This window comes from Cervus canadensis, chromosome 8 (assembly GCF_019320065.1).
Source record: "Cervus canadensis isolate Bull #8, Minnesota chromosome 8, ASM1932006v1, whole genome shotgun sequence".
Classification (NCBI taxonomy): domain Eukaryota; kingdom Metazoa; phylum Chordata; class Mammalia; order Artiodactyla; family Cervidae; genus Cervus; species Cervus canadensis.
In genome coordinates, this window is record NC_057393.1 from 34,721,413 (window position 1) to 34,749,220 (window position 27,808).

The following is a 27,808-nucleotide window of genomic DNA, read 5'->3' on the forward strand; positions in this document are numbered from 1 at the left end:
TGACTTCGGAGGAATTACTAACGAGACAGTAGAATTTACAGAAAAGTTAAAGTTATAGAAAACTGAAAGGCAGATGAATCTCACTGATATAACTGTTTATGAAGCTGTGGTTAAATTAAGGCAAAAAGGGTTTCAACATAAAACATTAAGAATCATAGACTTTTGAGTGCCAGAACTCATGAGAAGTCATTAGCCAACCACAACTCGCCCAGAGAACCTGTCAAGGGGCAGGTATTTCACAAATGGAATAAGCTCTTCTCTGTCCCACAAAAATCAGTATTCACAATAGAAAGATAAGACGAGCTATATCCTATAACAAGCTAAACATGAGAGGTACAAAATACAGGAAGATGACTGAAAAACTCAGATCCTATCGTTCTGAGAAGAGAAGCCCGATTTCCTGAAGAACTGCAAGGAAATTAGGCAGGAGTCAGATTCAGAGACCCTGTAGAGTAACCACTGATTACCCACCTTTGGTGATTCACCGTGCGTGCGCGGCCATGCGCGTGCACGCCTGGGCGCCATCTGTCCAGGGCCGCGAGAGGGCGCACGACAGCCCCTGTCTGCGGAAGTCCCGCCCCCATTTCCGGCGGCGGAGGATGGGGAGGGGCTAGTGGCAGTTTCCGGCTGGCTCAGTGTTGCTGATTTCCCACGTGTGTTGCTGGTTCGGGATTCCTGGATTACCGCTGTCCGGGTGAATTTGTCCAGCCGGGGTACCCTGCACACTGAAGGATGAAGGCCGTGAGTGTCCTCAGAAGCCCGGTCCCCGCGGCTTAGGACCCTTTTGGGTCACAGAGTCGCTGCCGTTGTATGTGGGGCGGCGGCGGTGGCCTAGATTAGGGACTCCCTCCTGGCTCTCCGCGCTGTCAGCTTCCTCTCCCTTGGACCTGGCTCCTTCTTTTTCACCCACTGTGCACTCTTGGCTTCAGCGGGCCGCAATGACACTAGCACGAAGTCTTGAGTTCGAGTTCATAAGATGTCAGACTTGAAGAGTTCTTCAAGACCATCTTTTGAACGCGTTATTTTACAGATGAGAAACGGTCCTGCTTCCAATAAGTTTATAAGTCTTGGGACCTTTTTTTTTCCCCCTCCTAAAGGTGAGGATATAGAAAAGCAAATTGTAATCCACATCCGAGTTCAGCTTTGTTTTCCTCACTTTGTCTTGATGTCTTTAAGCTGTAGCTTCATCAGTAATATGAGGATAACAGCAATCACTACTTCTAGGCTGTTGGCGGTAATATGTTAGAGCACTTTGTAAACAGTTAAGCGATATGTAAATGTCACTTGTTATTGCTAAAGACAGCCAATATTTTAATCTTAGTATGCCAAACCACGAGTGTTAAACTAGCCTCGAATAACCATTTATCAGTAACTCAGTGGTTTTTCACATTTTTTTTTAGTCTCAGACCCTTTTGAGCAGCTGCGGATTCTGGTCACGGGAAGAACCTCCCGTTGAATAACTCCTGATCTAGTGCTGTTCTGTAGGATTAATGCCATAGTGTGGTTTTAGGTCTTATATGCAAGACCCTTGACTGTGAGACATTAAAATTGTGGAATTGGTCTAATGAAATTTTATAATCAGTTCTTTTTAACCTGATTTAAAAAATAACATATTCATGTGTATTATCAAGTGTGAAACAGATCACCAGTCCAGGTTGGATGCATGAGACAAGTGCTCAGGGCTAGTGCACTGGGATGACCCAGAGGGATGAGATGGAGAGGGAGGTAGGAGGGGGGTTAAGGATGGGGAACACATGTAAATCCATGGCTGATTCATATCAATGTATGGCAAAAACCACTACAATATTGTAAAGTAATTAGCCTCCAACTCATAAAAAATAAGGAAAAAAAAATAATTTATTTTTCTGGGTATTCAGTGCCCCTTCTGTTGTTGTTTTCCAGAGAAGAAATAAAAAACAGGTTCCAAGCTTTCGGAAGTTGTTGAAAACTAGTAAAGTCAAACTTGAAAACAAGCTAAAAAACAAACAGTTTAAACAACAAAGCACTCTCAAGAAGTACCGTAAAGAGCAGAGGAAACTAAGGCAAGCTGTAAAAGATGCTGTGTCTAAGAAACCCGTTCCGTTGGAGGACCCAAAGGGAAAACGACCAGGTAACTGTGAAAACATTCCTATTTAGAAAAAAAACATTCCTATATAGAAAACAGTTTTTATTGATCTGTTCTAAAATATTCTTCATGCAATAACTTTGCTTTTTAGCCATCACTCCTAGAGAAGGATCCTATGTATTTCAGTCACTATGAGAAAACATTTTAATGCAGTATTCACGGTGAAAGAGACCCAGCCTCTGCTTTTAGTTTGTTTAGAAAGTAGATCTGAAGATTTTCAGTGCATACTTGGGAAAACAAACTCAGAATAACCATGTAAATAACTTTTGGGCATTCCAGTGCTGCCACTTTCCCATTTCACTGGCAGTTAGCTAAGAAGAGAGTTGCTTTTCTCTGCTGCATTCTTTACAGTGTTGCCAAGTATCACTCAGTTTTCTAAACTCTGGCTTTCTTTTCACTTGGAATGAAATTGAGCTGTAATCGTCAAGGTTAATCTTTTGTCAACCTGTTCAAAAACTCCCAAGTACTCAAAACAGTTAAGGAATATGATCATTCTGACTCAGACCTGTTTTGCTACAGCAGAAGTGGTACTTTCAGGGTATTAATATTTGACTATATCTGACTTTTCTTTCTTCCTGTGCACATCTCATTCTCTTACCGTGACCTATTTAATTTGATCCATTGGCAACCGTGCTATTGTGATGTATAAAAGGGCATGGGACTGGAAGTCAGGATACCTGAGCTTTTCTCTTGATTTTGTTTCTTATTAGTGGTGTGGCCTTAGTCTGTCACTTAATCTCCAGGTACTTCATTTATTTAAAAAAAAAAAAAGGCCTTGCTTGAGTTAGATATTTTTAATATCTATCTAAATTTCAGAAGAATTTAAAAAGCATGATATGTTAGGTATTATATTTTAAAAATAAAAACAAAAAATGTCTTTCTTCTTACATGTTGAGCATATAAATTAAGTCTCTTAGGGAGTTGGATATAGGTAATATTCAAGTGGAAGACCTGGGTCAGAGAGAATAGTTTTGCAAATTATTACTATATAGATGGTAATCAAAGCCTTTGACTTGAGTAAAATCACCATGGAGACTGTGTAACATGAAAATAAGAGAACCCAGAAAATAATTTTAAGAAATGCCAGCATTTAAGAAGTGAATAGAGAAACCTGTAATGTGGTTTGAGGTGGAGCCAGATAATTAGGAAGAAAACTTAAATTGTATATGTCTTAGAAATTGAAAGAAACATGTTTCAAGAAAGAAAGAAACTTTTTTTATGTTCTAACATGAAATAGTCTATAAGATGAATTTTAATTTTAAAAAGCAAGATGAAAAGTAGTGTATATTGGAGCTTCCACCCACTTGAAATTATAGGTTATCACCACCTGTAAGATGGGCTTACACCAGTTGAGTAAAAAGGAGAAAAATATGTATGTACACATAAACTCAAATGTGAACTATCACAATAAGAATTAAGAGAAAAAAGCAATAGACTTTCCTTTGACCCAGAGATCTCACTGCTAGGAATGTATCCTATGATTATTTGAAAATATTTTCCAAGAGTATATATGCCCAAGCATGTTCATTGCAACACTGTTCACTTCAGTTCAGTCGCTCAGTTGTGTCCAACTCTTTGCAACCCCATGAACCGCAGCATGCCAGGCCTCTCTGTCCATCACCAACTCCCGGAGTTTACCCAAACTCATGTCCATTGTGTTGGGGATACCATCTAACCATCTCATCCTCTGTCGTCCCCTTCTCCTCCAGCCTTCAATCTTTCCCAACATCAGGGTCTTTTCAAATGAGTCAGCTCTTCACATCAGGTGGCCAAAATATTGGAGTTTCAGCTTCAACATAGTCCTTCCAATGAATACCCAGGACTGATCTCCTTTAGGATGGACTGGTTGGATCTCCTTGCAGTCCAAGGGACTCTCAAGAGTCTTCTCCAACACCACAGTTCAAAAGCATCAATTCTTTGGCACTCAGCTTTCTTTATAGTCCAACTCTCACATCCATACATGACTACTGGAAAAACCATAGCCTTGACTAGGTGGGCCTTTGTTGACAAAGTAATGTCTCTGCTTTTTAATATGCTGTCTAGGTTGGTCATAACTTTGCTTCCGAGGAGTAAGCGTCTTTTAGTTTCATTGCTGCAGTCACCATCTGCAGTGATTTTGGAGCCCCCAAAAAAAGTCTGCCACTGTTTCCACTGTTTCCCCATCTATTTGCCATGAAGTGATGGGACCGGATGCCATGATCTTAGTTTTCTGAATGTTGAGCTGTAAGCCAGCTTTTTCACTCTCCCCTTTCACTTTCACCAGGAGGCTCTTTAGTTCTTCACTTTCTGTCATAAGGGTGGTGTCATCTGCATATCTGAGATTATTGATATTTCTCCCGGCAATCTTGATTACAGCTTGTGCTTCCTCCAGCCCAGCGTTTCTCATGATGTACTCTGCATATAAGTCAAATAAGCAGGGTGATAATATACAGCTTTGACGTACTCCTTTTCCTATTTGGAAGCAGTCTGTTGTTCCATGTCCAGTTCTAACTGTTGCTTCCTGCCCTGCATACAGTGTTAATTTATGGCAATTATTATGGCGTATATGGCAATTATTATGGTTAATTATGGCAAAAATATGGAGACTATAAGGGGCTTTTCTTTATAGGACACCCAAGTACAGCAAAGAATTGTCCTGCCAAGCATGTCAGTAGTGTTCACGTTTAGAAACATTGGGGTAAGGTGGTTGAAAAACATAAGCTTTTCCTATCATAGACACAAAAACACAGGATTCTATGTCTCTAATACTAATTCCTAATTTTTTTTTTGTTGTTTGTTGGAACAGGTAAAAGGATTGAGAGGGAAGAGGGAGAAGAGGAGGAAGCCCTTCCTTTAGATATGATGGATGAAGATGACTTACAGTTAATGAAAGATTTAGGACAAAGAGCATCTTTTCTAACGAGAGACATTTCTACCAGGTAATATTTCTTTTATATTATAGTCATTCACATCCTTTCAATGTTAAAAACTTGGTTCTGAATTTTACTCAGGTGGTTAGTGCAAGATGCTGCTCATCTCTGAACACTGGAGTTTGTAAACTGTAAACCCTATTCTGTAAACCTTATTCTATTTATTTTGTAAATTAGTTCATAAAAAAAAAAAGCTGATTTTATTTAGTATATATCTTTATTTCTTTTGAGTCTGAATAGTGAAGCAGAGTGAATGGGTGAAGTATGCTCTCCTCTGTTTGAGGCAAAACAGTCCCGGGTTCCTTATGGCCGTGTTACCCGTGTCTCAGTTGCTGTTATCCTGTTAGGCTTAGTTGCTCAGTTGTGTCTGACTCTTTGTGACCCCATAGACCACAGCCTGCCAAGCTCCTCTGTCCATAGAATTTTCCAGGCAAGATTACTGGAATAGGTTGCCATTTCCTATTCCATGTTACCATATCAGGTAGGTATTATTCTGTTTCACAGAAAGGAAACTGTTTTCCCATAGTCACAAATAATGGATCTGAAATTTAAACTTAGGTGAAGTCCAAAGTCCATGCTATGTTCTGAAGGTTTTGGGGAAAGTGAAACCTTTATGTTCTGAAGGTTTTGGGGAAAGTGAAACCTTTGGCACGATGTCCACATTGGCTGTGTGGAATATTCTTCAAAAAAAAAATCTGTAACTTCACCTCTGTTTTGCCGCTAAAGGGAAAACTAAATGTAAACCGTAGTTTTATGGCTTTATATGGTAGGCCATATGATTCATTTACTATACAAATGCCTCTTATGTTCCTGATCTAAGTGCTAATATCTTTATGCCAATTGAATTTGGTTAGTGATTTATTTTTATGTACTTTTAAAATAATAAGTCTCTGAGTTCTTTTTTAAATATATTAAAATTTTTTCTTGCAGTGAGCCTGTTCACGTCAAGAAACGGAAGCATGAGAGTGTTATAGATAAATATGAAAAAATACCAAGAACTCTGCATACTGCGCCAGAGAAGGAACTGATTCACTTACTTCCTATCAAAGATAAAAGTGGTATAATCCCACAGACCAGAGAGAAACCAGGTGAATCTGCTCAGCCTGTGTATTAGGTTAAAATTTTGGTCCCTTACTAATATCACGTTCAAAATTTTCTCATTCAAAATTTGTTTTATTTTGACTTTTACTCATATCTACAAAACAGTGTAGCTACAGTTAGTCATAGAACAAAGTTGACCATTCTGGCTGGAAATACAAATGATTATCTCATAGTTCACTTATGCCCATTGTACTGTGAGTACAGCTGAAGCTGCAAGGTTAAGGTGATTCTTTTCAGAGTGTTTCATTTTTTTGTTTCTAAAATTAGAAACATACTAGTCATCCTTTTTTAGCCTTTTTTTTCCCCATACATGTATTTTTGTGAAATAAAACACAAAAGTCTGGGAATCAAAGATGTGAAATTATGTGGTTTATAAAAAAAAAAAAAATCCGCCTGTAAAACTACCATCTGGGCAAGAAAGAAATACTGCCAGCACTCAGAAACATCCCTTCTGCTCCCCTTAATCACTAATTGCTCTCTCTGAACAAAAGTAACTCTTTTCCTGAGTTTTATGGTAATCACTTCCCTGGTTTTCCTTGTGGTTTTACAACTTACATATATTATCACATTTTTGATATGCATATTTTCTGTATAGTTATTGACAGTAACCAAGATGAAGAGGATCAAGAGGAGATGGAACCTGAGGAAGGTAATGGGATGCATCTTTCTAGTTACTAAATTGTTAATTGAGAATTACATTTTTTTTTTTACTTAATAGTGAATTAGTTTTAGATGTAATCTGGAATGTGCATTTTGGAATACTGGTCATTTCAAGGTCATTTTGAACATTTTCCCACACTTTGAAAATCTCATCTTGTGTAATTTGATTGTTTGTTGCGTTTCCTATGGAAGATTTTATGCAGTTACGTTTGTGATGTCTAGGCATGCGTGGAGAGTCTGATAAATCATTACTATTTTGAATTCTTTTTAATCATAATGTAAGGACCTGCCTACAAATAACTATTAACTTTTTAGCCTAAAGGATAAAAATGACTCCGGTACAAAATTATTTTGGCTCTTTCTTAGAGCAGTTATACTTTATGTATGTCTGTTTAACATAACTAAATGTGGGTTCTAATAGTTGGACTCGTTCCAATCACAGTTAAACTAAAAGAACATACTTTATTGTTTGAAGCTGTATTGGTTTGGAATTTGTGATAAAACAAGCTAGTTAAATTTTACTTTGTCTTACCAAACCTTATTAGTGTAAATGAGATTACAGGGCAACTATTTTAACTGTTTTTGGTCATTCTTCATAGGCTTATACCAGATACGCTTGTGTGTTTGTTAAATCTAGTTCCATGTAAATTTCTTAAGGTAGATGTATTTTGCATAGAGCTGAAAACAGAGGAGCATGTTTTGTACTTTTTAAAAACTAAATCAGATTGTTCTTTCTCTTAATTTGTATAACTTATTGTGGATTTATTAGCACAGTGGGCTCCCCTTATAGCTCAGTGGCATGGAACCTCTACCCATGCAGGAAACGTAAGTTTGATCCCTGGGTCAGAAAAATCCTCTCGAGAAGGGAGTGGCTACCCACTCCAGTATTCTTGCCTGGGAAATCCCACAGACAGAGGGGCCTGGTGGACTGCAGTCCATGGGGTCACAAAGAGTCGGATGGACTTGACTTAGTGACTAAACAACAACAGTTAGCATAGTACTTAAGAATAAGAACTCTTAATTGGACTACCTGGATTTAAATCCCATTTCTGCCAGATATCTGAGCTTAGGCAAGTTACTTTCTCTTTGCCTCAGTTTATCTACAAAATGGGGCTAATGACAGTAGTATTTGGCTCAAGTGATTAGTGAGAGATTTATATGTATTAATAGTAATCTTGGCCCATAGCAAGTACTTGGTAAAAGTTAGCTATCATTATGGTTGTTTGTTACTACAAGAAAATTATTTTAATCATTAAGATTCTTGGATACTTGTAAATAAAGAAATGTTTACGAGGGAAACCTAATCTGTTTTAGAGATAATTGAGAAGCCCATTAAGGAGCTGACATTAGAAGAACATTTAATTGAGAGGAAGAAGAAACTGCAGGAGAGGAAAATGCATATTGCAGCCTTGGCATCTGCCATATTATCAGATCCAGAAAGTAATGTAAGTAAAATTAATTTCCTTAGAATCTTCATATTATGTGGTGTGATAGTCTGATCTTTTAAGATTCTCTTCCTAGCTGTAAGCACACATGGAGAGGAAGGGCATTAACACGATGGTAGTAACTGAGTTAAAATAAGAGTACATAGAACCTTAGCCTAATCCAAATCTGAACTTTGTTTCTTCTGTGATCTTAGAAATGTTGCTTAAAAGTTCTGAGTCTTATTTTCTTCATCTCTAAATGAAGATATTGGACTATACTTGATTGATGTATGTAACAATGTGTTTTAGAAAGTGTTTTTAGGGAAATAGGACACACATGGTTTAAGAAAACTCAATGCCATTTGTGGCAGTATGGATGGATCTAGAGATTAGCAGACTGAGTAAATAAAGTCAGACAGAGAAAGACAAATATCATACGATATCACTTATGTGTAGAATCTCAATAAATGATACAAATGACCTTATCTTAAAAGCAGAAAGAGACTCACAGTTATAGAAAACAAATTTACGGTTACCAAAGGGGAAAGGGGTGGGGGAGGATAAATTAGGAATTTGGGATTCAGATATAGATCAGTAACAAAGAACTCCTGTACAGCAAAGGGAACTATATTCATTATTTTGTAATAACCTATAATGGAAAAGAATCTGAAAAAGAATACATATGTATCTGTATGTGTATAACTGAATCACTCTGCTATACACATGAATCATTGTAAATCAACTATATTTCAATTTTTGAAAAGGTAGCATCGTTAAAAAAAGAACTCAAAAAAAGAATTTCTAAAAATAGGTAGATTAATAAATGTAAACTTTTTGAAGTATATGTTTTCTAACTGCTTTTTTAACAAAAATTTGATGAACTTAGAACTTTAGTGATTTATGTGTTGTTAATGTGAGCAGTGTCTGGAGTTGTATGTGGCTGGACTAGACTGTGAGCCATTGTGAGAATTCCACTTATCGTGCCAGATGTGTGGTGGTTTTCTTTTGTTCATAATTATCTTGCCATTTCTCTAGCCTTATATGTTGTTTCTTTAACAGATTAAAAAATTGAAAGAATTACGTTCTATGCTGATGGAGCAGGATCCTGATGTGGCTGTTACTGTTCGAAAGCTGGTGATAGTTTCTTTGATGGAGTTATTTAAAGACATTACTCCTTCATATAAAATACGACCCCTAACAGAGGCAGAAAAATCCACCAAGGTAACGCTGGATATAACTACTACACAAAATAAGCTGAAAACTTTGCTTCACTAGAGACAGGAAAAGGGCTTCCCTGATACCTCAGTAGTAAAGAATCTGCCCACAATGCAGGAGATGTGGGTTCAATCCCTGGGTCAAGAAGGTCCCCTGGAGGAGGAAATGGCAACTCCCTCCAGTATTCTTGCTGGAAAACCCCATGGACAGAGAACCCTGCTAGGCTACAGTCCATAGGATCACAGGGTCAGGCACGACTTTAGCAACTGAGCATGCAGAGGTGGGAGAAGTAGTGGGGGTACTCATATTTTGTGCTAATTTAAAAATGGATTTTAATATTTTATTTAAGAAAATGATCTTTTTGGTCTTTTTAGATCCGCAAAGAAACCCAGAAATTAAGAGAATTTGAAGAAGGTCTGGTTAGCCAATACAAATTTTATTTGGAAAACCTGGAGCAAATGATCAAAGGTATATTAAAGTATCCTAAGAGTGTGTAGTGCACTGAGCTCTCAGGAAGGTGAATTCTGTATTCTGTCCTGTGTGTTGAGTCAGTTTAGTGTATGATCAGGAACAGAGTCTACAGTCAGACTTCCGAGTTCAAGTTCTGGTTCACCTCTTAAGACCTGTGATGGGCAAAGGACAGCCTCTCTGTGCTGCAGTTTTTCTGTCTATAAAATGGGAATAAGAATAGTTAAAGTACTATTCTTTAATAGTATTTTGATGCTTTTCTTTAACAGGAACAACCCAATCTCATAGGATTGTTGTGAGGAGTGAATTAATTTATGGGTGTAAAGTAGGATTATAGTGCCTGTGCTAGATACTGTGCCTCATCAGCTGTCAGTATTAGCATTGCTGTAGTCCTGTACGTAGTAAATAGTTGTATGTTTCTTGAATTTATGAATGGTTGGAATTTATTCTACTGTTGTTTATTTGGAAGGAGTAGGAAGAGAAAGATATCTTTCTCGGGGGAGAAAGATAATGTGAGTGGATGTAATGAGTGCCTTGAAAATGGACTTAACATTTTCAGGATGATAAACTTTTTTGTCAAACACTGTTTGCTTTCTCTTCGTTCAGAGGAAAAAGGGCATAGGGATCATTCTGACATGAATGGGGAAGAGATTTCTTGCCAAGGCAAGGAGCTTTCACCTGACTCAGTTGGGCTCCTTTACTCAGTGCTGGGTCTAAGGATCCAGCTGCCATCTGGATGGCACCCAGATGCCATCTCAGCGGCAACAGAGCTGAATCTTTTGGCCCAGTAAGGACATGGAGTGGGGTGGGTGGCGTGGATATTGCTTCTGTGCTCTGTCATCCCAGCTGGAACCTGCGTACTAGCATTTATTTATCTATCATAATGTCTTCAAGATTCTTCCCTGTTGTAGCATGTGTCAGTATCTTCCTTCCTTTTTAAGGCTGAATAATATCCCATTGTATGTACACACTGCATTTTGTTTATCCATTCATCCATCCATTATGAAGTCTTGTCAGTTTTAAGTAAATAGAAAATATTGTTCTTAATTATGGTGAATGCAGTCTGTTTGAGGAAAAATCACATTTATGAGAAGCAAGTTCAAAACAAAGGCACTTGGGGAATTCCCTGGTGGTCCAGTGGTTAGGAATCTATGCTTCCTCTGCAGGGGGCATGGATTCTATTCCTGGTAGGGGAACTAAGTTGCTGTATGCTTCGTGGCACAGCCAAAAAATTAATTAATTAACTAAAATGTAAAAAGTCACTGTCTTTCTCATCTCTGGCTGTGTATGATGAAGAGAGAGGTGTTGAACCCACTTTAGAAAAAAAATCGGCATATTTTCGTATGCTCATATTCAAGATACTGTGTTACAGTACATTACAGAGTATGTGTGTAGGTATTTCTAGGAAAGAGGTACTGTGAATCATCAGTTATTTTGAAGAAGTTAAACCTCTTCTGGACCTCTTGGGTAAAGATACCACAATGAGCATTAGCACTAAGCCTGGGGAAATGATGTAAGATCCAAGGTTCTTGTAATTGTGGGGAGAGTCAGAAGATGAATGATGGTAGGTAAGTGCTAGTGATAACATTTGTACTTGTGTCTTAAGTGTAGACAACTCATATTTAAGAATTCAGATGGCATGTTGATTTTTCATATGATTGCCTATTAGTGTAAAAGAAACTAATTAATTGAAATTTTAACCAGTGAGTAAAGTAACCCCAGTTATCTTTTGATTAGACTGGAAGCAAAGGAAGCTGAAGAAAAGTAATGTGGTTTCCTTAAAGGCCTACAAGGGACTGGCAGAGGTGGCTGTGAAGAGCCTGTGTGAGTTGCTGGTGGCCCTGCCTCATTTCAACTTTCACAACAACATCATTGTATTGATTGTCCCTCTCATGAATGACATGTCAAAATCGGTGGGTTGCTTTTGCTGCTTTTGCTTTTCCTTAACAAAAAATCCAAGACTGTGTGATTATTTTTTTCTCTCTGTCTCAAAATTCTTTTGGAGCTCTTATTTATTGCTAAAATGGAGTCCGTTAAATGCTGTCTCTTCAAGAAAATTGTTTGAAAATAAGTTTGTCGCAGCGGTTCTGAGTAGCAACTGGTTTTACCCTCCAGGGAACATCAGGCTTGTGTCTGCACACATTTGATTTTCACGACTGTGGTGGTGGGAGGAGGGGATTGTTGCCGCTAGATCAAAGGTCAGAGAGGCTTCTAAACACCATATAGGACGGGCCCCCACAACAAAGAATCACCTGGCCCAAAATGTCAGTACTGCTGAAGTTGAGAAACACTGGTTTATTGTAACATTTTATTTTTCAGATATCTGAAATGTGTTGTGAAGCAGTAAAGAAACTATTTAAACAAGATAAATTAGGCCAAGCTTCCCTGGGTGTAATTAAAGTGATATCTGGTTTTGTGAAGGGCAGAAATTATGAAGTTCGGCCAGAGGTAAGCCTTTCTTTTCTCACCTCGCATTGTGTTTGGTTTTAAAGTACAAAGTTAATTTTCAGTTGTTATGAAGCATTTGTTTTTTGTAGAAGTGTGTAAACTATAAAGTGAAAGTACTCCCCCAAAGTAACCATTCATAACAATTTGGCATGTATCCTTCTATCACAGACATTTATGTGTACAGATAGAGACATGCTGTGTTTATATTTTTTTAAAAAATGGGTTTATACAATGGAAACTATTCTGGAGTTTTTATGGATTGTGGATTTATGTAAAGGGCTATTCCATTCTTTTGAATGTTTGCCTTAGTATTCCGTTAAGTGAACACATAGTCCCTACTTGAAGGACGGCTGAGTTGTTTCTAAATTTTTGCTATTACAGTCAGCATAGAAAAGAACATCCTGGTCACGTTATTTTTTCACACTTGTGTGAATAATCTGTGAGTTAAATTTCTTAAGTGTCGATTCTGTGTCCAACAGTATACACATTTAAATATTTGAGAGATAAAGCCAAATTGTCTTCCAAAAACATTTGAACACTTGTGTTCCCACCAGTGATAGGAGTGTCATTTCCCTACAACCTACCCAATGTTGAGTATTTTCACTCTTTAATCTTTGTTAGTCTGTTGGGTAAAAAAGTTGTATATTAATAGATTGTTTATTTTGTTTACACATTTTTCTCAGTAACGTTTTGCTTCCTTTCATACATTTATTAGTCATTTGAATATTTTACCTGTTTGTATTGTTTGCCAGTTGTTTTTTCTCAGGTATTTGTCTTTCTTAATGATATGTTAATTTTTAAAATACTCATTTATTTCAATAAAAGTTATGTACTAGGCACTATTCTAGGTCCTAGGGATAAAGTAGTGAACAAAAGAAACAAAAGGTCTGTGTTTGTTGAGCTTACATAGTAAGCATATTAAATCTTTGTTATATAAATTGCAAATATTTACTTGTTGCTTTTAATCTTGTGCTCTTTTTGCTTCATAGAAGTTTTTTGCATTTTAATTATTTTATGGAATTGATTTTTTTTGTATTCAAGAATATGAAGTATCTTACCTTTATGTTCTTAAATGAAGTTTTATAGTTTTCTTCTTTTGGGCCTTAGATATTTTTGTTAATTTAATTTTTTACTGTTTTATTTTATAACTTTGAAGTCTTCCTTTGTCATCAAACCCTTTTCATCACCTGAAGCTGATCATTTTAGCTGAACTGCTAAAATTACAAATATTGGGCTTAAATATTACTCAAAATTTTAGAGTAAGCAGATAATAGAGCTTGAACACAAAACTGGATGTGAGAAAACACTTTTATCGATGCTAGAATATAAACTGCTTTCTTTACTTTCTTGGTATTTGTTTTGTATGTTTACAATTTTTACAGTGGTTTTTTTTTTAAGGTGTACGATGTGATGATTTAATGTATGTATACATTGTGAAATGATTACTACAGTCAGGTTAGCACATCCGTTACCTCTCATAATTGCCTTTTTTAGTGTGGTGAGAATACTTAAGATCTATTCTCTTAGGAAATTGCAAGTGTATGATGGAATATTATTAACGGTAGTCCCCATGCTGTACATTTGATACCCAGAACTTACTCACCTCATAACTGAAAGTTTGTATCCTTTGACCAGTTTCCTCATTTCCTTCACCCTCTGGCAACCACCATTCTACTCTGGTTCTGTGTATACCTTGCGATCATACAGTATTGGTCTTTCTGTGTCTGGCTTATTTCTCTTGGCATAATGTCCTCCAGGCTCATCCATGTTATCACAAATGACAGGATCTTTTTAATGGCTGAATAATATTCCTTTGTATTATATGTATTCACCACATTTGCTTTATTCATTCATCTGTCCAGCAGACATGTCGATGTTTCCATATCTTGCCTTTTGTGAACAGTGCTGCAGTGAACATGGGTGTGCAGGTATCTCTTTGAGATACTGATTTCATTTCTTTTGGATATATACCCAGAAGAGGGATTGCTGGATCATATGATAATTGTATTTTTCAGTTTCTTGAGGAGGCTCCATACTGTTCCATAATGGCTGTATCAGTTGACATTCCCACCGACAGTGTACTAGGCTTTCCTTTTCTTTCTAACTGCACTGTGTGCAAGCTTGAGTGCTTAGTTGCTCAGTCGTGTCTGACTTCTTTGCAACCCTATGGACTGTATCCTGCCAGGGTCCTCTGTCCATGGGATTCTCCAGGCAAGAATACCGGAGTGGGTTGCCATTCCCCTCTCCAGGGGAATTTTCCCGACCCAGGAATCAAACCCAGATCTCCTGCATTGCAGGTGGATTCTTTACCAGCTGAGCCACCATAACCATTCTAACAGATGTGAGGTGGTATTTCACTGCCGTATTTATTTTCATTTCCATGATGATTAGTGCTGTTGAGCATCTTTTCATTTGTCTGTTCGTCATTTGTTGTTCGTCTTCTTTGGAAAACATGTATTTAGGTTCTTTGTTCTTTTTTAAGTCGGGTTATTTGTTTTTTTTCTGTGAGTTGAGTTCCTTATTATTTTGGATATTACCCCTTGCAGATACATGATTTGCAAATATTTTCTCCCGTTCAGCAGGTTGCCATTGCGTCTTGTCAGTGGTCTCCTTTGCGCGTGAAAGGTTTGCAGTTTAACATAGTCTTACTCGTTTGCTTTGCTTTTGTTGCCTGTGCTTTTGGTGTCGTATCTGAAAAATTAATGTTCAGACCAGTGTCAAGGAGCTTTGCCCCTGCATTTTCTCTTATAGGGGTTTTATGGTTTGGGCTCTTACACTTAAGTCTTTATTAATCCATTTTGAATTCATGTTTATGCCTGGTGAGATAAGGGTCCAGTCTCACAGCTCTGTGTGTGGATATCCATTTTTCCCAGCACCAGTTGTTGCAGAGACTGTCCTCCTGCTGTGCTTTCCTGGTTCCTTTACCAAAGATGAGTGAGGGACCGTGTGCTGCTTTCTTTGATTTGGAGTTATTTATTTGAGGAGGGAGCTTCCCTGATGGCTCAGCAGGTCAACAATCTGCCTGCAGTGCAGGAGACACAGGAGCCACTGGTTCGATCCCTGGGTTGGGAAGATACCCTGGGGATATTTTAGGAGCATACAGAATACCTAAAAATACTAAAATCTTCTGATGCCTAGAATGACTTCAGGTGCAGTATTTTTGCTTTTCATTCTTCCTGGTTTCCATTCCACACTTTAAATGAAATTCTCAACTTTCTTCAAAATGTACATATAGGAACTTCAAAATAATATAAACCTGTAGTTCTGCCCCCCTCCCCCCGCAACACACACACACACACACACACAGAATGCGGCTGTAACTGCAGGTCAGTAGAGTGGTTTCTTCCCCAGAAAATGTAGGATTTTAAGCCCCTTTGTTTTTGTGTTTGGATGGCCACTGTAGCACACAATACATCAATTTCTGAATTAGTTTCTGATTTTTTTTTTTTTAATGACTTAAGGCAGTAGTACACATGGACCCCAGACCAGCATCAGCTGGGCCCCTATTACAGACCTGCTGAATCATAGACTTTGGGGATGGGGTCTAGCTATTTGTGTTTTAACAAGCCCTCTGAGTGAGTGTGATATCTGGTCAAGCTGGAGAACCACTAGCCTAAAGAAATTATTTTAAAATGAATAATGCTACTCTTCATATTATTTTTTTATTGAGAAAAAAAGATTAGAACTGTTAACTGCAGAATTGAATCTGATTTGGGAAATGAAAGCTGGTTTAGAAATATCTAAAATATCCTCGCCTCCCATGCTGGTCCAACCTTTTCTGGCCCGTCTGCTCTTGTCGTCCTGTCTACCAGTGCCACATTGTGTTCTCTTCTTCTTATTATTTTCATTGCAAAGTAATATTATGTGTATTTAGACAAATGCTACTGTCCAATCATGGACGAAAATTACTGAATATGTTTAACAAAAAGCTAATAGAACTTTGTATAAAATGTGATAAAAGATGTTGCAAAGTTTTTTTTGTTTTTTGGATTTTTTTTTTTTTTTAGCTTGAAGAAAGGAAATAACATTGTTTAATGCTTATTCTGTGTAAAGTATTTGAGAGCAATATAAATATTAAGCTGTGTATTTGTGTTTTCTTCAATAACAGATGTTAAAAACATTCTTGTGCCTAAGAATCAAAGAAGTAGAAGTGAAAAAAGATACAGAGGATATTAATAAACCAAAAAAGTTCATGACTTTTAAGGAAAAGAGAAAAACTCTATCAAGAATGCAGAGAAAGGTTTGGTTGATTTCCTTTTTGGTTTTAATTGATTTTAGAGTAAAATCATAGGCATAGGTAAAAATCATAGTTAAATCATAAATATAAATATTTTAAAATCTGATATTTAGAGGATTTTATTTTCCCCAGTTATTGCAAAGAAATGTTTTATGAAATCAACTTTAACTGACAATTCATTAGCAAAGGGAGCAACAGGTGAAGAGGTTTTCTTGCCATGTTGTTTTTTATCCTTTGACTTTTTCTTGCCATGCTGGCTTTTAAGGTCGTCTTAGATTCGTTGTGGTAACACAGATTCCTTCCTTAAAATAAAGGGTGTATTCATGTGAAGTTGGCAACAAAATAGGTTTTAATTGAATCTTGTTTTTCTGTTGCTTTGAATTTGAAACCCAGGTTGAAATTCCAGACTTTTATTTATTTGCTATGGGATTTTGTAAACTTTTTTTTTTTTTTTTTTTTTAGTATTTTGAGAAATAGAACTAATAATAGCACTGCCTTGCAGGGGTCACTGTGCAGTTTAAATAGAATAACATAGGAAAACCACTTAACGGAGTGTACAGCACTGGGAGTACTATATAAACGTTAGTTAGCACCACCACCATCGTCATTATGATCTCTTCTCAACACATTTCTAAACAGTTTATTAGGTTATCCAAATGGGTTATTAGGAACAAAATAAAAAGTAATTTCCAGGAACATCCATCTGTGAATGGGTCTAATAACTTTTGAAAACAAGACAGAAATATCAGAAGGAGGGGACACATGTATACCTATGGCTGATTCTTGTTGATGTTTGACAGAAAACAACAGAATTCTGTAAAGCAATTACACCTCAATTAAAAAATAAATTTTTTAAAAAGAAATATCAAATATCAATAGTGATTGTTAACAAATGAAGGTTAATATTTAAATTATTTATACTACACTCTCCTAATGCAGGTTGGACATGCCTGTTAGGAACAGCATGTATGTGCCTACAGTGGGGAATCAGAGATTCTTAGCAGATCTTCAACAGCTTCATGTGAGGGGAGGAAACTATTCCTCAGTCAGTCCTCTGTATCTCAGGCAGTGTGGCAACCATTGTTTACTGCTCTTAACAGCAGGAGGGAGTGGGAAAAAATTGTTTTTTTGTTGAATTTCTGAATGTATAGTATCTGAATGTATAGTTTTATGCATTGTATGTAAATAAGTTTGGGAAGTATTGTTGATGACTGGTTTCCACGTTATACATGATTTCACAATAAGAATTCTTTCTGGGCTGAGTGTGTCCTTTTTTTTCTTTTTGAAAGAATTTAAATTGTAGAAAATTTAAGTTACAGAGAGTAGCAATAGAATTTAAGTTACAGAGAGTAGTATAACATAGCCCATGTATTTACTATTCTGAAGAGCAAGTATTAATACACTTCAGTTTTTTTTCTTGAAAAGAAAGAAAACACTGGTGATGGAGTTGGAGTCCCTTTGTTCCTCTCTCCAATCCCATTCTTCTGCCTTCCTCCTCGGAGGCAGCCACTGTTATAAATTTGGTTTGTATATGTTTTTTATCCATGATTTTCTCTTTTTGCTTGTATTTGTATCTGTAGACAGTCTATGGTATTGTTGTATGTGTTTCATAATACTGACATATAATGCATCTCTGAAACTAGCTTCTTCACTCAGTGGTACACCCTTTTTTAAAATCTATTTTCAGTGGAAGAAAGCAGAAGAGAAATTAGAGAGAGAACTTCGGGAGGCAGAAGCTTCAGAGAGTACCGAGAAAAAACTTAAACTTGTAGGTAGCTTCACACATTCTCTTATGCTTTTAAAACTGTTGTTAAGTGATCTTAACTAGAGACTTACTGTTTCAACTTATGGTTATATGATTTTGGTTTACTTCATGGGGCTTGGGTGTATGATATGCAGGAAATGTTAATCTGAGTGATAATGGTAGTTTTAGGAAGTAACAGTATGTGTATCTTCATTCTGTTTTGTTGAAACTCTTAAGGTTGAATAGCGAGGGAGGGATGGGAAAAGACTGAGCTTTCAAAAGTGATAGTTTTGGTAACTTGGGAGAAAGTATACTAGGTTATACTGAAGTCATTTTGTCTGTTCTCAGCACACGGAGACTCTGAACATCGTGTTTGTAACCTACTTCAGAATACTGAAGAAGGCCCAGAGGTCACCTCTCTTGCCAGCAGTTTTGGAAGGTCTTGCCAAGTAAGGGCTGTGTAGGTTGAAATCTTTTAAATTCTTTCTAAATAAATAAGACTGAAGTAATCATGAGTTTTAAACAGGGTTCACTAATGATTACCTCGTGTCCTCAGTTCTCATTCCTTTCCTATTTGTTACTAGCTTTTCCTTGAAACTGTTCGTAACACTACACATTTTTTGGTTTTCTCATCTCAAACCTTTAATTTTTTTAATATCCTTCACTAACTCTTTCTTCCTGCTTACTCAGTTCTCGCTTTCCCTAAGATTGATCCCTTAGTTCTGGTTTCCTTCTGCTCTGTCGTCAGTTTTCAGTCTTGTATAATCTGTTCCTCTTAAGATAGGTCTTTTCATATTTTTCTGTGAACCCTGATAAACCTGTTGGGGGATGTCAGCCAGAGTTATGGTTGTCACGATAGTTTTCTACAATTATTTGAGATATTGTCCCATAGAACAGTGCTATCTAATAGAAATATGGTGTGAACTACATATGTAATTAAAAATTTTATTTTAACCACATTGAAAAGGAAAAAGAAACAGTGAAATCAATTTAAGTATATTTTACTGAATTTATTTTATCTAAAATATTATTTTGACATGTTCAGTTCAGTTCAGTCGCTCAGTCGTGTCCAACTCTTTGCGACCCCATGAATCACAGCACTCCAGGCCTCTCTGTCCATCACCAACTCCCGGAGTTTACTCAAACTCATGCCCATCGAGTCGGTGATGCCATCCAGCCATCTCATCCTCTGTCATCCCCTTCTCCTCCTGCCCCCAATCCCTCCCAGCATCAGGGTCTTTTCCAATGAGTCAACTCTTCCCATGAGGTGGCCAAAGTACTGGAGTTTCAGCTTCAGTGTCAGTCCTTCCAATGAACACCCAGGACTGATCTCCTTTAGGATGGGCTGGTTGAATTTCCTTGCAATCCAAGGGACTCTCAAGAGTCTTCTCCAACACCACAGTTCAAAAGCATCAATTTTTCGGCACTCGGCTTTCTTCACAGTCCAACTCTCACATCCATACATGACCACTGGTAAAACCATAGCCTTGACTAGGCAGACCTTTGTTGGCAAAGTAATGTCTCTTCTTTTTAATAATGCTATCTAGGTTGGTCATAACTTTCCTTCCAAGGAGTAAGCATCTTTTAATTTCATGGCTGCAATCAACATCTGCAGTGATTTTGGAGCCCAAAAAAATAAAGTCTGACACTGTTTCCACTGTCTCCCCATCTATTTCCCATGAAGTGATGGGACCAAATGTCATGATCTTAGTTTTCTCAATGTTGAGCTTTAAGGCAACTTTTTCACTCTCCTCTTTCACTTTCATCAAGAGGCTTTTTAGTTCATCTTCACTTTCTGCCATAAGGGTGAGTGTTAAACATTAATGAGATATTTGACATTCCTTTTTTCATAATGTATCTTCGGGAAGTGGTATGTATTTTACATTGTAGCACATCATCTCAGTTTGGACAAGCTGCATTTCAAATGCCTGATGGCCAGTGGCTACCATTGTTTGGCAGCCCAGCTTTAGAGATAGGACTAATGTCTGAAAGATAGAGAAAAGGCAGATTCGGTTCAATATAGAAGAAATTACTTCCTAATGACTAGAGCTGTTTGGTGATGAAATGGTTTGTCTCATAAGATAGTGTGGTTCTTGTCATTGAAAGAGAGGTTAGTGAGAGATTCAGAGAGAAGGTATTATTACATTAAGGAGGACCTGTTTATTTTTTCAGTGACCAATTTCTTTATTTAAACAAATTCTTAATAGTCATTTATTAATACAAATTCAAATAATGCAGTTAAAAATTAAAAGATCACAAGTTCCCTTCTTTCCTATTCAGTCAGTTCAGTTCAGTCGCTCAGTTGTGTCCGACTCTTTGCAACTGCATGAGTCGCAGCACGCCAGGCCTCCCTGTCCATCACCAGCTCCCGGAGATTACTCAAACTCATGTAAATCTGCCTACCTATCTTCTTTCGTATAGATTGAATCTTTCACACAAATGTATACTGTTCTGTAACTTTTCTCTTTTTTATAAACAGTTATTCTGTGTATCCTTCCTTGTTAGTACATACAGACCCACTTTTAAGTTCATGATACTCCATTTTATGGATATATAATACTTTATTTAATCAGTCCCCAGTGCTACACTGGAAATAGCTTCAATGTACTTGTGTGCATATATTGCTAGGTGGAAGAGTATGTTCATTTTAAATTTTGATAATTATTGCTGTATTACTTCTCCAAAAGGTTGTACCAATGCACAGGGAATCTATGACCTCTAAGGTCTTTCCTTCTAATATTTACTTTGTGTCAAAGGCTCTTGCACTAATACTGAAGAGATATCATGACTTGAACTACTTCAGTGCCTAACATTTTATAGTGTACAGAGTGCTATGACATTTAGTAGCTCACATGATTCTTTAACTCTATTGAGTGATCTCAGTCATTTCTAGAAATAAAAGGCCAGAATTTAGGATTGTATAGGTAATTAATTGGAGAGCCTGAGCTGGGCCCTAGGTCCAGCATTTATTTTTTTTAAGCTTTCCGAGGGTCTGTTTTCTTATTAATAGCAAAATCTTTCCTCTTTTCCTTCTTCTGCCCTGTTTCCCTAGAAGCTGTAACTGATGACTCCTTTGTTACTTAGAACATTGCTTGGGCACTTAAGTCAGCTTGTCTCAGAGAAGTAGTTTGCTCTCAGCACCTTCTTTCTCTGAGCAGGAGTATTTTTGAAATATATTTAATTTGTTTAGTGCCTCATATCCTCCTGCTGAGTATAGTGTCTAGTTGTGAATGAACTGTCCAAGAGGCCAGTATGAATTAATGAAAAATATAATCACTATCATCTCTAGCATAGCTAACATTTTGAAACAAGTAATATTAAAAACATGGTTTTAAAGTCAAGTTTAATTTTTAAGTTCTCTATATCTATTTTTACATTACCTTTTAACCAAATTTTGTTTGATTCTAGGTTTGCTCACCTTATAAATGTGGAGTTTTTTGATGATTTATTAGTAGTTCTACATTCTCTCATTGAGTCTGGTGTAAGTAACTCTACTAATGAATTACTTTTTAAGATATAAATTGTAGTTATTCTTAATATCCTTTTTTTGTCTTTGTCTTTTGAAGGACTTAAGCTATCAAGAAAGTCTTCACTGTGTCCAGACTGCTTTTCATATTCTTTCTGGGCAAGGTAAGATAGTTTCTTGACCAAGTTCTGTTTGTCTTAGCCTGTAAGGCTGTAACATACCTAATTGATGTTTATTGTGATTTCAAAGGTGATGTTCTGAATATTGATCCAATGAAATTCTATACTCATCTTTACAAAACACTGTTCAAATTACATGCAGGTATGTATGTTTTAGATAATGTGTCTTTAATAAATCTTTATCTTTTAAGATTATGTTGTGACTGCAGTTCTAGTCAATGAGAATTGAGAAATAGGAGCTAGTGTATAAAATGCTGGCCTGCCAGTGCCACACATCTGTATTTCAGAAAACTTTTGGAATTGACTGGAGATGAATTCCAACTCAGAGCAATATATGGGCAGGGTAGCACTGCTTCATCAATTAGGGAAATGATGTGGGACAGGCACGACAGGTTCATCTGGGATTTTTCAAGTTCAGTGAAGTTGCTTAGTGAAAAAGGGATGAGACCAGCCCTGAAGGGTCTTATCTGCTGTTTTAGGTGCTACGAATGAAGGTGTTGAGACCGTCCTCCAGTGTCTTGATGTCATGCTGACTAAACGCAGAAAGCAAGTTTCTCAACAGCGGGCCCTTGCCTTCATTAAGCGCCTCTGTACCCTTGCTCTTCACGTGCTTCCAAATTCGAGCATTGGCATTTTAGCAACTAACAGAATATTAATGCATGTAAGTAGGGTGCAAACAAATAGAGCATAGTTCTTGCTATGTAACAGTGGTATTTTGTTTGATGTATGTCTTTTCCCCCATTTACATTATTATTTTAATTATAAAAGTAATTCATATTTGTGATAAGATTAGGTAATAAAAGAAGTACATAAAATTATGAAAAGAAAACATTCCACCCCTACTGACACTCTTCAGAAATAACCGTTTTTACCAGTTGGTGCGTATCCGTCCAGAAGACTTTAAAAAATTCATATGTAAATGTTTACGCTAAATACACACAAGTAGTAATCACTCAGTCATGTCCAACTCTTTGCGACCCTATGGACTGTAGCCCACCAGGCTCCTTTCCGTGGGGTTCTCCATGCAAAAATACTGGAGTGGATTGCCATTCCCTTCTCCAGGGGATCTTCACGACACAGGGATTGAACCCTGGTCTCCTGCATTGCAGGCAGATTCTTTACCATTTGAACTACAGGGAAGTCCTAAACACACACAGACAACAGAATTTTTTTTCTTTTATCGGAGAGGGGATTATGATATACATCTCTGCTCTACAACTTTTCTTTTTAACACTTACTGATGGCGAACACATTTTTGTGTCAGTACAAATACAGCTACTTTGTCTAGTTAATGACTGACTGCTGGTTTAACATGGTTCTTACTGTGTGAAAGCACTGTTACAATGCTTTGCAAAAATTAATTCACTTAATTTTCATAGCAGCTCTGAAGTAGCTACTATTTTTCTCATTTATAGATAGGAAAAACTGAGATCCAGAGAAAGAAACTTGCCTAAAGTGACACTTCTAGCAAGTGGCAGAGTTGAAATTAAAATTTAAGCAATCTGGCTTTTACACTTTGCATTTTTCTTTTGATGGACATAAGTTGTTTGCTTCTTTGCTATTATAAATGATGCTATAGTGAATATTCTTATATGTGTATCTAATGTAATTATTTCTCTGAAAAAGATTCCTAAAAGTGGGGTTGCTGAGTGAAAGAATATCTGTTTTCTTTTGCAAGATGAAATGAATTATTTTCAAAGCAAGCTAAGAAATATTCTTTTGCAATTTTTGTTCTGTTATGGGACAAACTTAAATTGCAGAAATTAAAACTAGGTGTAAAGTACATGTACTTGTATCTCTTATGTAACTATAGAACCAAATTACGTTTAAATGGAAGTAAAAGTACAGAATCCAATAGCATCCTTAAAATTAATAATATTGCTTTAATTAGTCCTTCTTTTAATGTGACATTTTTGCAGACTTTCCCTAAAACAGACTTGTTGCTTGATAATGAATCTCAGGGAAGTGGGGTTTTCCTTCCTGAGCTGGATGAACCCGAGTACTGCAACGCTCAGAACACCGCTCTTTGGGAACTGCATGCACTGCGGGTAAGAGTCCCCCCCAGCCCTTTCCTTTTTTTTTTTTTTTTTTTAAAATTAAATTGCATTTTATTTTATTTTATTTTTTTTTTTATTATTTTTTTTTTTTCCAGTGGGTTTTGTCATACATTGATATGAATCAGCCATGGATTTACATGTATTCCCAATCCCGATCCCCCCTCCCACCTCCCTCTCCACCCAATTCCTCTGGGTCTTCCCAGTGCACCAGGCCCGAGCACTTGTCTCATGCATCCCACCTGCAGCCCTTTCCTTTTTGTGAAAAATATTTTTCAGTTTTTGCCCAAGTAGTTATAATTGCCAGAGAACTTAATGTATTTTGTTTTGGGACTGCGTTTCCTACGATTCCTGTCTTAATAGTCCATATCTCACTTTGCTCTTGCTATTAAGATGCTGAGATGCATTTTCTAAGGAAGCAGAAAGTGGTGACAGTGTATTGTAAGGTGAGATTTCCTGAAATCTTTCCCTGACACTATTCAAAATAGAAGATTCGTTATCAGGAATATTTGTATTGGGTCCTATCCAGGGAGACTTTCAGAAGCCTGCCAGTTTCAAGAGGGTTTCACCTATGTTGTGACCCTATAATGTGAACAGTAGCATTCGAGTGGAAATACATTTCAGGAAACCTGTTGTAAACTAACTTTTTTACTCTGAAAGAGAAATTGCCTTTTGCTTTTCCTTTTCATACTGTAAAAGCAACTTGTGCGCAAATATACTGTTTTTTTCTGTGGGTAGGTGGTTCTAATGAATTAGATATGCATTTGTGGTTTTTAGAAAAAGTGGTGTTTATTAAACTGTGGCTCGTGTCTTATAAAATACTGACCTGCACAAAATGTGGTTGTCCTCTTTCCCCTTCAGCGACATTACCATCCTATAGTGCAGAAGTTCGCTGTTCACCTCATTGCCGGAGCCCCTTCGGAAGGCTCGGAAGCGCTCAAACCAGAATTGAGCCGAAGGTAGTATGTAGCATTGCCTTATCATAGAACTGCAGATTTCAGCTAATAGCTGTTTTGACTATGACAAATCTGTTTTTTACAAAGTAATAGATTTCAAAATGGAAAGTGGCAATTGGTCATCTGGATTTGGTCCACTTCATATTCTTGAGTTATTCCAAGGAGAAAACATTGCTGACTGAGATTTGGTTTGTTTTGCATAATTACTTTTTTTTTTAGTTATAAAAAGTTTCACACATACAGATAAGTAGAAAGAATAGTGAATCCCCAGGTGCTTATTATTTAGGTTCAACGTGTAATAAGATGATGCCATATTTGCTTTATGTGAAAATCCCTGAGTCTAACCAGATTCCCTTTTCCCCTCCCCTCTGAATGGTTCTGCTAGGACCAGAAGGGGAGAAGTGAGGAGGCAGAGAGAAGAAGTGCTTTGAGCCCTGCCATCGAGAAGGCAGCACTTTATCTTCTTAGCCCTCACAACTATCTTTTTGTGCCCCCTGACCAGTCAGAATCTGGACTGGCACTTACAGTGTTCATCTTACACTCTTTCAGATGGGGAAAAGGGGATCCTCCTAAAAGAAGTTTCTTTACCCACAACTTTTTATTCTGTAAAATTTCAAAAAGTACAAAGAAGTTGAAACAGTAGTAATTAATCTTTTTCTCCCCCCCACCCCCACACAAGATCAATTAGGAAATACTTCATTCTACAGAAGACGCCTTTGTGATAGTTCCACCATTCAGAATTAATATTGTGCCTTAGATTTTCCCCTTCTATTACAGCCCCATTGGTTTCTTTATTATTATTATTATTTTTTTGGTTTCTTTAATCAGAGACCACAGACAGGTGGCCTGAAGACAAGATTTTCTGGCCTCTTCAGTGTTTGAACAAAAGTCTGATTCGTTGCTAAATTGTCAAATTTGGGAGAATTCATCCAAAAATCACATTTCCAGCTTCTCTGGAAATACTGGGAGAGATGACAAAACAGATCTGTATTTTTACATCATAATAGTCAGCCACCCACCTCTCTTAATGAGGTATAAATTGTAATTTCCTATAAACCCTTTTCATTCTGGGTAGGATAGAGATAACCTTTGCCCTTCTTCAGTCTCAGATCATTAAGGACTCATTTACATGCAAGGGTATGGACATTTATTCTGTCCTGATTGGCCCCTGCTTGCTTCCAATCCAAGCAAACAACTGAAGAATGCTGTTGGAAATCCGTGGAAGATAACTCCATGCCTTGTGTTCTCATGACTAACAACACTTAGTTGCATATTGTTCACGTAACTGATTGAGTTGGGATTTGATCACATTAAATTTGAGGTCTTTTGCTCAGCCTTTTTGTTCAAGCTTCTATTTATCAGTGTATACCAGACCTATCTGAGGTGGATTTAGTTGGATAACGAAATTATAACATAGGGATTTAGGACTTGTTTTGTATGTGTGTTTTGCTGGTTTTCAAAGAAAACAAAAGCACTCATTAGAAAAGATGTGTATCCTTAAGTTCATCACAGCATTATTTACAATAGCCAAGATATGGAAGCAACCTAAATGCCCATCAATAAATGAATGGATAAGGAAAATGAGGTATTTATGACTGGAATGTTACTCAGCCATGAAAAAAAGTATTAAAGCTTTCCCTTTGCAACAACATGGATGGGCATAGAAGGTATTATGCTAGGTGAAATAAGTCAGAGAAGGACAAATACTATATGATTTCACTCTCAGAATAAATGAACCAACAAAACAAAAACAGTCATGGATACAGAGAACAGTGAGGTGGTGCCAGAAAGGAGGGGGTTAGAAGGAGGAGAGAAATAGGTGAGGGAGATTAAGAAGTATACATTGAGTACAAATTATTTTCTCTGGGTACGATCTAATTCTTTGGGTACAATGTAACTTTTCAGGTTATACAGATGGGTTGGTGTCTTTACATTTCTTATGTTTGTTATAATAGATCTGCTGCAGAACTTTTTGAGGCTTATAGCATGGCAGCAATGACCTTCAATCCTCCTGTTGAATCTTCAAACTCCAAAAGGAAGGTATGTGATAGTTTTCATTATTTTTTTAAAAGATGAAATAAAAACTAAATGTCTCTTAGTAGCTGATTTCAACTTGCTAAATTGTTTTCTAGGTTTGTTTTTTTTTTTTTTTTCATGTTTAGGAGTTGATGGTAGGGTGAATTTCTGGGATTGGAATCCTATGGAGATAGGAGACTCTTTTATTCAGTGTAGACTAGCTGACACGTCCAAGACCTGACACAGCCCCTGTCATCGTTAAGTTTCACGTGTTGGTTTGATGTCAGCTGTTGCCATTTTTAACTTTGCTTACAGCATAAGCAGACTTTTAACTCATACTTCTAATATTTTTTCAGGATAAAGTTTTACAAGGGGATTCATTTTTGAATGAAGAGTTAAGTCAACTGATCAAAAGACATTGCAGTCAAGTTGCTACTCAGTTGCCTCTGGATTTTACCAAATGTTTGGAAACATCACTACGGTAGTAGAAGAATGAGGAGTCACTGGACTTCATGTATATTTGTGTGTTTGTGCAGGTGCGCATAAAGATAGATTGTTAATTTAGGACTTTCTCTTGAGGAGAAAGACTTATCTTTTGCGTGGCACAGGGTTCTGCCCCAATCCTAAAAATACGCACAGGAAAATCAAGACTATGAGATTGCTTTTTACCAGTCAGTTACTCTTTATAACCAAATAAATCTATTTTTATTGTACCACCATGACGGAAGTGAGAAACAGTCTAAATTTGAGTGTATATATTTTTATGAAAATTTTTGAGAAAAGGAAAAATAGCTTGCAATTGGATA

General features: G+C 37.0%; 1 protein-coding gene across 1 annotated transcript; it reads left to right on the top strand.

Annotated features, from left to right (window-relative positions):
• The first annotated feature begins 610 nt into the window (after positions 1-610).
• Positions 611-27,724, top strand: NOC3L (NOC3 like DNA replication regulator). Its single transcript, XM_043475949.1, has 21 exons — positions 611-741; positions 1,903-2,110; positions 4,911-5,043; positions 5,965-6,122; positions 6,731-6,784; positions 8,110-8,240; positions 9,279-9,440; positions 9,809-9,902; positions 11,640-11,815; positions 12,222-12,350; positions 16,459-16,590; positions 18,275-18,355; positions 18,680-18,780; positions 21,740-21,812; positions 21,898-21,961; positions 22,047-22,118; positions 22,456-22,637; positions 23,896-24,024; positions 24,892-24,989; positions 26,942-27,026; positions 27,359-27,724. The coding sequence occupies exons 1-21, from the start codon at positions 733-735 to the stop codon at positions 27,485-27,487; spliced, it is 2,400 nt and encodes a 799-aa protein (XP_043331884.1). The 5' UTR covers positions 611-732; the 3' UTR covers positions 27,488-27,724.
• The last annotated feature ends 84 nt before the right edge of the window (positions 27,725-27,808 follow it).

Bases quoted from the DNA above. Each gene is read 5' to 3' on its own strand.
- NOC3L (XM_043475949.1), top strand. The intron at 22,638-23,895 runs GTAAGTAGGGTG...ACATTTTTGCAG, and splicing joins CTAACAGAATATTAATGCAT to ACTTTCCCTAAAACAGACTT. The intron at 24,990-26,941 runs GTAGTATGTAGC...TTGTTATAATAG, and splicing joins AAACCAGAATTGAGCCGAAG to ATCTGCTGCAGAACTTTTTG.